At 44.1% G+C, this 11,798-nt stretch overlaps 1 protein-coding gene across 2 annotated transcripts; it reads right to left on the bottom strand.

The window, feature by feature from the left end:
- Positions 1-298: 298 nt before the first annotated feature.
- LOC106574410 (MSL complex subunit 3) lies at positions 299-11,381 on the bottom strand. Of its 2 annotated transcripts, none has more exons than XM_014150282.3 (12): positions 11,114-11,381; positions 10,323-10,405; positions 9,772-9,867; positions 9,572-9,669; positions 9,344-9,444; positions 9,072-9,194; positions 7,201-7,361; positions 6,776-6,934; positions 6,197-6,519; positions 5,692-5,901; positions 5,420-5,504; positions 299-1,301 (listed from the first exon to the last, which is right to left on the bottom strand). In XM_014150282.3, exons 1-12 carry the CDS (start codon positions 11,210-11,212, stop codon positions 1,202-1,204), a joined length of 1,638 nt encoding a protein of 545 aa, XP_014005757.2. In that variant the 5' UTR covers positions 11,213-11,381; the 3' UTR covers positions 299-1,201. The 2 variants fall into 2 exon arrangements, with proteins under 2 accessions (XP_014005757.2, XP_014005758.2); XM_014150283.3 differs by having other exon boundaries at positions 9,072-9,191.
- Between the last annotated feature and the right edge of the window lie 417 nt (positions 11,382-11,798).

The following is an 11,798-nucleotide window of genomic DNA, read 5'->3' as shown; positions in this document are numbered from 1 at the left end:
TTTCTTTAAGGAAAAAGGGACTCAACTTGAAGGAGAGAAGAACAGCAGAGAATAGGACCAGGATTAAAACGCATGGCGCGTTTTAGCACAGCGATCTACACCGCCGACAATTCACCTTTTAAAAGGCAACAACATTCGCGGAGATTGCATTCACGGTAAACGTTGCGCAGTTCGGCTCAAGGCTCAATTACCTGTTTAGATTTTGCTGCCATATAACACGCCTTGCATTGAATCCCGCCCTAGGTCTTTATGAATCAACAGAACAGCAATATTCATAAACCACATGCAAAAAAAAAAAAACATTGCTCCAACTTTTATTTCAGATAAGACTAATAGAAAACAGACTAAAAGTTGATATTTTTACATTTCCACCTCCGCAGTGTGTTCCTGTTCGAGTCTACAAGTTAAGAGTTTATAATAAAACAAAAACACAATAAGGAATTTATACATCAACTGATTCAACACACTTGACCTTTCTCAAACATTGCGGGTAATGCCATGACAAATATAAATAGGAACACACAGTGGCCATAACCTCACAGCCCCTCTAAGCAAGAGGAACACAGATAGTAGACATTACCAGAGTAATGACATTCTACAAGCATTTAGAAATCGACAACACACACTGAAGCGTGGCTTGGGGCAGCAAGCATGGCGAGTCGAGGAGAAGCCAATAGTCTCACATAGTCACACACAAAGCAAACATATCAAATAGCCCTTCTCTCTGTGTTGGCTTGTCTAGGCGGACGGAGAGAAGGATCAGACGCAGATGCTGTTAGAGAAAGACGGCCAAACGTGGTCCTTGAGCGCAGAGCGAGAGAAAGCAAGACAAAGTCAGCATCATGGGAAAGACCCCAGCAGGGGGTTAGGGTCTACAGCCTAGGAGAACAAGTAGACGTCCATGCTTTAGGTATGGATTGCATCCAGGGAGGTCTAAGGCCAGACTGCCAGGTTGGGGGCTGGGGAGAGTGAGGTACTGGGCCAATCAGAAGCCCAAGACCCTTGCTTTACTTCTTTCCGATAGGCCGGGCAAAACCACATAGCTGCATGGGTTGGATTTAGGAGGGCAAGGGGTGAACATAGAGAGGGCTAATGGCGCAGTCTCAGAGAGGAAGTGAAAGAAAGGGATGGTTTGGGAAGCTGCTCGGAGCTCCCCTCCCAGCAGTGCAGTTCAGGGCGAGGCAGGGTGAGATAAACGGCTTCAGTAAACAGCCCGTGGGTGCTTCATGCAGTATTGGGCCTCCGATGACGACACGTACGCCGACTCCGGGAAAAAGTCCTCGTGGAACTCAGCCAAAAACCTGGGGAGCAGAGAGAGAGGAGGAGGAAGAGTGACAGAGAGAGAGAGAGAGAGAGAGAGAGAGAGAGAGAGAGAGAGAGAGAGAAGAAAGAGAGAAGATAGATATAACACCATAACGGGGTCTAATTCACCACACTGAGTAGAAGTATGAAGTTAAGGCTAGTTAACACAGCACGGCCATCAACAGACAGCTCATGCATTTGAAGCAAAGACCACCGTGGGAAATGCATCACTCCCCCGACTACTGTGGATGTCACAGACCAGACTAGTTACTCAGCACTCCCAATCCTGGTGTCTTCCTTCCAACACGGGGCTTGTTAACACCCCTCCCCCACTCCAGGCCTGCAGTCAGTCAGTGCTTTTAGTAACTTGCCTTAAATAACCCAATTCGCCAGAGTTGGAGAGGGAAAATCTCCCCATCTAATCAGTAGGGAAAATAATCCGGAATGTTCTTAGTAACCGCTGCTCAACCAAATCCTCTAAATCTTGCCATCTCATCTTAGCTCTACCCAATCTTCTAATTTGTCTGTAAACAAATTATCCTCATCAGAGGGAGAAATTAAGAGGCGCTCTAACCAGCGACAAATTATTATCATTGTGGAGCACCGAACTAGTCAGTACGGACCACGGGACCGTGGCTCCAGATGTATTTCATTATTTATTGGTCGTCCTATCTATTAGTCAGTGCATTCGTCGAGCAAAGGCCGTAAAGTTGAACCAGATTTCTCTGCAGATGTTAGATATGGACACATTTTTATAGGAGTGCAGCTGGGCGGACACAGGCATCCTCGTTCTCATACACATTAGGCACTCTCTCGCTCTCCCTCCACAGTGGTGGAAAAAGTACCCAATTCTCATACTTGAGTAAAAGTAAAGATACCTTAATAGAAAATGACTCAAGTAAAATACTACTTGAGTAAAAGTCGGAAAGTATTTGGGTTTTAAATATACTTTAGTATCAAAAGTAAAAGTATAAATCATTTTAAATTCCTTATATTAAAACAAACCAGATGGCACAATTGCCATTTGTTTATTATATTTATGGAGAACCAGGGGCACAATCCAACACTCAGACATCATTTACAAACTAAGCACTTGTGTTTAGTGATTCCGCCAGATGAGAGGCGGTAGGGATGACCAGGGATGTTCTCTTGATAAGTGTGTGAATTGGACCATTTTCCAGTCCCGCTACGCATTCAAAATGAAATTAGGACTTTTGGGTGTCAGGGAAAATGTAGAGTAAAAAGTACATTATTTTCCTTTGGAATGTTGTGAAGTTAAAGTTGTAAAAAACAAATAGTAAAGTACAGACACCCCCCAAAAAAGACTTAAGTAGTACTTTAAAGTATTTTTACACCACTGTCCCTCCCTCTGCATCACGGAAACACACCAGACGATTCACCATTCTTCCAGAGATCCGTCCGTGTGCCCAAACCCGGCATGCACTTCTCCACTTTGCTACAGTCAACATCCAGTCAGGTTTTATTCCCTTCCTGTCTCTCACTAGTCTGAAGAGACCTCCTTTCTAAAGATATTAGTTTTCAATCCGTAGCAGACTAAAATAAATGGGATTTAACTTCAGCTGTTCACGCCCATCGTAGGCAGGCATCAATATATTGCTTAAAGCATCCAACATTATTTCTCTGAACCCTCCTGTATTTTCAGACAAGTAACCAGGTATCCATCCAATTAGCGACAGATTTTCATGCGAATATTCCAAAATCTGCACAAAGCCAATGTGCATTGACTTGTCGCGGATAAAAACCAAAGCACAAAATTGTCTTTTTCGCTTACGTTTTCATGTATCGAATAAAAATCAGAATTTCATCACATTTTCAACCTTGTCGATAGTTTTATGACAAAAACAGTTGCGTTAAATAGCAAATGCGCCTAGTCTGGTCTTGGCACGTGTGGTTTAGCCAACAGCTTGCCGATAGTGCTGGTAGGCTAGTCCACATGAGAATAATATTTTTATTTGTCAAATGGCAGTCAAGCATCGATCATGTCACCAGAGTAATACCTTTGATATTTATTGGAAAGGAGCATCAAGCTCATATCGTACACTTTCACCACCCTGTGAAGTACATCATAGCTTAATAAACTGCATGGTTTCCCCAGAGTCGTATTGGGAGGACCCCACACCATGTCATCGCGTGACTCCCAAGTTTACTTCGAGATTATGGTTATTATAACAATATTTGTGCATAAAGGCCTTTCCACCGCCATTTCTCACATCATTTTACTGACACAAAAAGATCCCACCATATCAAATGAACAAATTAATCAAATTATACAGAAACTTCCTGTTTCCATCACAGCTGTCACGATTCTTTTTATACGGAATGACTTCACTTGCATAAAACATTGTGGATGGAAACGTGTTTATTGTCAATAAAAAGATGACACTAGTGGAAGAAGCCCCTAATAGACTATTGAGACGGACCCAGCTGCGAGAAGGAGTCGTATGTCCCTCTCTGTGCAACAGCGCTGAGCGGTGGCTGGAGGGGAAACTGCAGGCGTTTGATTAATGAAGGAGAGAGAATAAATCCCCTAGGTTTGGGGACAGCTGAAGATCGCTGGGCAGGATTTAAAGATTAGAATCGCAGGCTTGTGTAACGCCCACTCAACTCCCTTCACTTTAATGTAGTCCGACAGTCTCTCACACACACACACACACACACACACACACACACACACACACACACACACACACACACACACACACACACAGACAGATGCAGGTGCGCGCGCACACACACACACACACACACAGAGAGGTGCATGCACAGACACAAAAACAGCAAATCAATCCCTCTGCATAAATAACATCGCAAGCCATCGTCGACTGATCACATCCTGTTAGACGATATTATGGCTACAATAACCGTGGCAGGCATGCAGTCTGAGCCAGCTTACAGGTCAGTGAGCACTTTTTCCACTCAGTGAGCTGCATGAATCACACAGAGAGTTGCTACCTAATAGCATTACACCACAGTTAACTGCCCCGGTGTATGCACTAGACTTCAGGTGACGGGGCTAACACTGGATAGGCGGAGAGGATTGTGTGCGCGTGTCAGCAGATCAATGCACACTGTACTCCCATTGCTCCCAACAGGGACCCCCATTCCTCTCTAAGATATACAAAAAGCCCCCAGGGGGAAAAACCCATCTCTCTATTCTCCGGCTGCACTGTCCACCATTTTTTTTTATTATAGGCTAACGTACATGTTACAGCAGAGGTCCATCAAGCTGCCGCAGCGTCCAAACATTTCTGCATGCTAAGCTAACGTTAGTACGTCAGAGGCCCATCAAGTGGAAACCACTCACCAGGCTAGCTAAATGAGCACGTCCAAAGAAATGCTGACGTGGGCAGTATCGTGTCGCAGTGATCAAAGGAAGTCTATCATGGAACTGTCATCGGCACGGCAACTAAACGGCAGCCTGTCCCTTCCTGCAAGGCGGCCGGCCCAATTATACACCAGGCAGTGATTGACTGGCGGATAACGGACTTCGCCCAGTCAGTGTCACTAATCCTGGAGACTGGTTTATTGTGCATCTTCGGTTCCACTGTGCGTTAATTTGGCTTGAGGGGTTATTAAAGGAATAAGGCCTGAGGAGGTGTGGTATATGGCCAATATACCACGGCTAAGGGCTGTTCTTCTGCATGACGCAACGTGGAGTTCCTGGATGCAGACCTTAGCTGTGGTATATTGACCATATACCACAAACACCGAGGTGCCTTAATGCTATTATAATCTTGTTAGCAACATAATTACAACAGTATATAGTAATTTGTTATACCCGTGGTATACCACAGCTTTTGGCCAATCACTATTCAGAGCTCAAACCACACAGTTTAGAAAATGTGATTTTTGACCTTTATTTAACCAGGAAGGTTATTGCCAAGACATTTCCTTCTTAAATAGTCACCTGACATTGGCTTTACGGCAGCACAAGGAAATGTTCCAGGCCTAGATTGTATGGAGGTGAGCTATGGCAGCCAAAATAAGAGATTATTGTAGTCCTGGTTCTAGCCTAGTTATGGTGTGTGGTTGATCACTAAAAGAAGAATGAAAGTAAAGAAAACATGTGATTATTCTATAATTAGATGGGAGGTACCTGAGGAAGAGCTCCAGGTGTTTGACCAGGGCCCTTAGGTTCTTCTCTGGGATTTGCATCTTCCCCAGGATCTCTGGCAGCTTCACTGTATGAGGGGAATAAACAAGATTGAAAGAGAACGAGTGACTGGAGGCTATATTGAACTAAACAACAATCCCTGTTTCCCCACACACACACACACACACACACACACACACACACACACACACACACACACACACACATACACACACACACACACACGCAGAGAAAGGGCTTAGGCGGACACCTACCGAAGAGGCGTAGGAGGTGCTGTGAGCCGTACAAGTAGGAAGGTGGGGGAGGCTGGTCACTCTGGGGGTAGTTATCAGGGGTCAGCTTCCAGCTCAGGACCTCGTTGAGCTCATTGTGCCGTCGGCTCTCCAGGCCAGAGAAGACGCCGCTGCCCTCCTTGCTGGGCGTCTGGGGCAACGGAGAGGACGAGCCACTGTGGACAGGGGTTTCTGGGAAGGGGACAGGAGGGCAGACAATCAACTGATGGCGTGGGTGGAGGACAACATCGGCATGGACACTTCAGAAACAGACATTTACTGTGTGCTGTAGCACTGAGAAGCTGTGCGCAGACAATATTCCATGTGTTTGGGAGAGTACTGTAATGTATGACAACAGGGAAGAGTGCCATCTAGAGGATAGATATGGTCATTACAACAACAGAGGCAACGAGTGACATTGCACAAAGTAAAGCACTACACGATCAACTGTTTATTCTGTGATTGAGTGTGTTTTCTTGCCACTCACTCTTCTCCAGATTGAGGAAGAACTTGGGCAGCTGGGCAGGCGTGTCGAGGCTGGCGAGGCGGCGTTTGGGCTGGGGTGAGGTCGTAGCGCTGCCGCTGCCCCCCTCGCCCGCCATGCGCTCGCCCCCAGAGGTGTGGCGTGTGGAGCGCCGCAGGGACTGGGGGGCGTCGGGGTCGGCCGCGGAGGCACAGCGCCGGCGTTTGGGCGTGGTGGTGGGGTTTGCCGTGGTGGTAGAGGCCTCGCTCAGGGCCGGTTGGCTGTCGGTGGACTGGGGGGTGGAGGGGTTGTGGCCCGAGGGGCTGGGGGTGCGCTCACGCAGGGTCCTGGGGTGGAGATGATCAAAGAAAGACCAGTTTGGTAATGACATCCAACATCACAAAACCAAAGAAACGTACAATAATTTGTCACTGGCATTTTCATCTTAGGTCAGATATACAAACTGGACAAATGGCCTGATGTACTTAGCGTCTTCCAACAGTGAAACGTTTTCAACTTCATTTTGTTTAGTTTTCCCACCTGAAAATGACCCGATGTTAATTATTCAAGAAGACTGCATACATAGCCTGATGTCGGTCTTACTTGCTGGAGCTGGCTGTGTTGTCCCGGATAGGCAGGAAAAACTTGGAGGAGCTGACTTTCTTGAACTGAGCGTGCTCGTTGGGGTACAGGAGGATCATGGGAAGGGTGAAGTCGAAGGTGATTCTCAGGCCGTCCACCATCTCCTTGCAAAGCTCCTCACTGAAACAAAATGGTGACTTCTAGCTACTATCACAAAGATAATTTCATCCACGATGACCATGTTCGAGAGCATCGAATCTTATTGGTAATATTGTGACTGACATACTTGATCTACAAATAACACTGAGTAGTTATTTATGATGCAAGGTGATTTGTAGATCAGTCAGTTGGCAGGTGCCTGCAATGTCAAAAAAAAAAAAAAAAACATTATGTAGCCCATGGGAGGCGAAAAGGCTAATGGGAAATGTTGTGCTTTGGGGACTCACTTCTTCTCTGGAGGAACATAGTGAGGACTGAGGCTGGTCTGGGCGGTGCTCTGGTGACTTCTGTACCTCTCATTGGCAGAGAAGGCTGCGTTGAAGGCAAAGTGCTTCACGTATGATTCCAAGATGTTCAATATGTTCATCTGGCACGGAAGCTTCACCAACTGGGGAGAAAAAGAACAAGGCCCTTCATGATCACAGCTCATTGGCAGTGAGATGTTGAATTGTCAAAAGTCAAGGGTCGCATTCAGTAGGGTACATCGAGGCAAAAAAAATTGCTACAGAAAATGACAAATCTGTGTTCTATTGGACTAGTTCAGTTAGTACCTCCCCATTTTTATACATTTTGTCCCTACTGAACGTGACCAATATCTCAGGATTTGGAGGGTTAGGAATAGGTATATGACACTACAATAAAGTGGGTGTTATCTTTGTTTAATCTGTTGTGGTATAGGGGGCAGTATTTTCACGGCCGGATAAAAAACGTACCCGATTTAATCTGGTTACTACTCCTGCCCAGAAACTAGAATATGCATATAATTGGATAGAAAACACTCTAAAGTTTCTAAAACTGTTTGAATGGTGTCTGTGAGTATAACAGAACTCATATGGCAGGCCAAAACCTGAGAAGATTCCATACAGGAAGTGCCCTGTCTGACAATTTGTTGTCCTTCTGTTGCATCTCTATCAAAAATACAGCATCTGTGCTGTAACGTGACACTTTCTAAGGCTTCCATTGGCTCTCTAAAGCCGCCAGAAAGTGGTATGGGATGTCTGCTGTCTCTGGGCAAAGTACAGCAGCTCTGTTTGTGAGTGGTCAGCCTGGGGACAGTGAGACTGAGATGCGCGTTCACGAGACTTCTCAATTTTTTTCTTTCAGCCTTTGAATGAATACAACGTTGCCCGGTTGGAATATTATCGCTATTTTACGAGAAAAGTAGCATAAAAATTTATTTTAAACAGCGTTTGACATGCTTCTAAGTACGGTAATGGAATATTTTGAATTTTTTTGTCACGAAATGCGCTCGCGCGTCACCGTTTGGATAGTTACCTGAACGCATGAACAAAACGGCGGTATTTGGATATAACTATGGATTATTTGGAACCAAAACAACATTTGTTGTTGAAGTAGATGTCCTGGGAGTGCATTCTGACGAAGAACAGCAAAGGTAATCCAATTTTTCTAATAGTAATTCTGAGTTTAGGTGACCCCGAAGTTGGCAGATGTCAAAATAGCTAGCCTTGATGGCCGAGCTATATACTCAGAATATTGAAAAATGTGCTTTCGCCAAAAAGCTATTTTAAAATCGGACATAGCAATTGCATAAAGGAGTTCTGTATCTATAATTCTTAAAATAATTGTTATGTATTTTGTCAACGTTTATCGTGAGTAATTTAGTAAATTTACCGGAAGTTTTCGGTGGGTATGCTAGTTCTGAACATCACATGCTAATGTAAAAAGCTGTTTTTTGATATAAATATGAACTTGATTGAACAAAACATGCATGTATTGTATAACATAATGTCCTAGGAGTATCATCTGATGAAGATCAAAGGTTAGTGCTGCATTTAGCTGTGATTTGGGTTTATGTGACATATATGCTTGCTTGGAAAATGGCTGTGTGATTATTTGTGTCTATGTACTCTCCTAACATAATCTAATGTTTTGCTTTCGCTGTAAAGCCTTTTGGAAATCGGACAACGTGGTTCGATTCAGGAGAAGTGTATCTATAAAATGGTTTAAAATAGTTCTATGTTTGAGAACTTTGAATTATGACATTTTGTAGTTTTAAATTTGGCGCTCTGATTTGTCACTGGCTGTTGAATAGTGTGGGACGATTTTGTCCCACCTCCCCTAGAGGTTAATGACACACCTTCTTCCTCTTGTTGATGTAGTAGCAGTCATCCTCCAGTTTCTTCTTGAGAACCTCAGGGATGTCTATGTTGATGGTCTTGTCCTCACTCTCCATCTTAGCGTGAGCTTCCTGCTCTTCCTGCTGGAGATAGATGGGCAAACAGTCAGATCCATCCAGCCATTTTGTCAAAATGTGTATTTCTGACAATGTCAATAGAACAACCGAGTTGATAGGTTATGTATTAAGAAAACATATTTGTCTGTCGTACTCTATAACTCAAAACACATTACCATTTTGTCCAAATCTTCGGAAGAGTCGCTCTCCTCGCTTTTCAAAGATTCAGGATCCTCGGAATCGTCCTCGTCACTGTTGTCTGAAGACGTAATCAAACCTGAAAGATACCCCCACCAAAAAAGTACATGTCATTTTAGCTTGCAAGCCATTTCCAATGAAAAGACATTCTGATAAACTACTTTGCACTAGCACTAGTTTGCGTGTGACGAAACAGTCAAACTCACATGCGTCATCACTCTCTTCCTTCTCTTCAGGAAGTGTCTTCAGAGCTGACTCAACACCGGGTAGACGACGACGTCTCTTCCCCCATCCCTTTCTCCTCCTGTGGGTTGAAGTGGACATAGTTAGACAGGACACTTGCACCAAATCTGCAGTCAAGCCTAATGCTTACTTTTCCGATCTTCTCCAATGGAGACAAACTTACATGCGAGCCACAGCTTTACGAGCCAGTTTACGTTGTAATTTGCGATTTTCGTCAGTTTCCCTGAGCACATGGTCTTCTGCTGCCAATCGATCCCAACTGTAGCACAACAAAAAACAACAGATGATGAGTACCTCCCCTTCCAATTCAAGCTGCATGCAGTTGGCATAACAGCATTGTCTAAGTGATAAAGGACAAAGCTCCACTGAAGGTTTCTCTCCACACTCAATGATTTCCACCATATAGACAGCTAAAGCCATTGACAACTACGTACTGTTTAAGGGATTGTTAAATAAAACGTACCACTATGTTTAGCCGACTGTAGAAGATTTCGACCAGTAGCTTGCAAAGTAAACATTATCAGCTAACAGTATGTTGGAAAATGAGCCCTTTTGCTGCTCGACAGGCAGAGCCCACAAAGGATGGGGAAATGAACCTAAACCACTCATAGAAACAGGGAATGACCCTCCCATCCATCCATCCATCCCATCCTCCTCCCCAGTATCCCTTCTTCAAGCCCACCAACTCAGACTGTGTCTTGTGTGTGAGTTTACCTTCTGTTCCAACCATTGAAGTGAATCAGGTATTCTGGGGCTCGCTTTCCACGTTCATCTTTGCCAATTACAACATCGACGACCTAAAACATACAATTCCAGAAATGAACGTTAGCGGTAGCCGACAAACTCAAGTTGGCGTGTAACAGACAGCAGGCAAATGTATCGCCACATCTAGACAGCTAGCTAACAGTACGTTAGCTAACGTTACATTACTAATTGGCGCTAGCTCGCTAATGTTATGTAAACAAAGGGTTGGCTGATTGTAATTTGTTGCCCTGGCCTTGCACATAGCATGGGTTAACGTTAGCTAGCCTATGTTAATTCACCATTGGTGGTTAACGTTACCGCTAGCTAGTTTAACGTTACTTCCAACGTTAGCGGACAGTTGTTGTTATGACAGTTAACGTTAGCTACTTAGTTGGCTAAATGTAGCAGCTACGAGCTAGCTAAAAAATAATATACCCGCGTTAACTTGGCTACAGCATGTGCAGAGATTAGCAACAAACAACACGGCTGCAGCCATTATTGATGGCCTCGTTTTTGCCATAAACCTACCAGTTAATGGTACGTTAGCCTAATAGCAAACGTTAGCCTTTTAGCAGCTAGCTAGCATGGCAACCTCGATCGGGCCTTCTGTGGTCTGTCCGGATATATCAAATAAACATGTCTAACTTAGCTACAGTATTGGATAAAGCCATAAAAACCGGCAATCAAAATGTTTGGGAATTGCATGCTGTATCAGTCTTGTGACCGCAAACAAACTATTGGCTAAACAACAAGCCAATTACCTTAGCATCATAGAGTACTTTAGCCTTCGTAGGGTCAGGTTCGAAACATAGGACTTTTTCTCCTTTGTGGAATTTAAATTTCATTCCCCGGGAGTTCATTTGTTCGTCATAGCGAGCAGGAGAGGAGGCATCTGGACCCCCCGCTCCTTAACCCTTTCCCTGCCGGGCTGTATCCAAAGGGGTCTTTGAAAAAAATATGGAGATGGCGCTAGGACACAACTCATCAAACGAATCCGTAATAGGGAATTTCTAGTTTGGTCCTTCGTGGACGCCGTAGAAATAAACAGTACATAAATTGACCAGCAGAGGGCGTTCGTTATTCAAAGATGATCTTACTAATATTTATGTTTGCCAGGGTGCTGAGGTGACATGTAGCCCTCCCTATAATAAATCAAAAGTTTGTCCAAGTAGCTAAAAAATAACGCAACAAAGGATAACCAGTAACAATTAAGAGTTGTGTCAACAAAATACGCTTTTTCCAGCCTGAGCTTGTTTAAAACCAAGGTATATCTGTTTACATCACCCTGAAGAAGGCACAGTGATGCTGAAGCATTGGTGGTTTACCCAATAAATGACTGGGAGTTTATATATATATATTTATATATATATACTGTATATAGAGAGTGTGTGACTCTCTTTATTGTACTTTTTATTATTTTTATAGCTTACAGTTTATTCGCTGTTA

This window comes from Salmo salar, chromosome 16 (genome assembly GCF_965601325.2).
Source record: "Salmo salar chromosome 16, fSalSal1, whole genome shotgun sequence".
Lineage (NCBI taxonomy): Eukaryota > Metazoa > Chordata > Actinopteri > Salmoniformes > Salmonidae > Salmo > Salmo salar.
The sequence above is the reverse complement of the archived record's forward strand: the minus strand, read 5'-3'. Positions and strand labels throughout refer to the sequence as shown.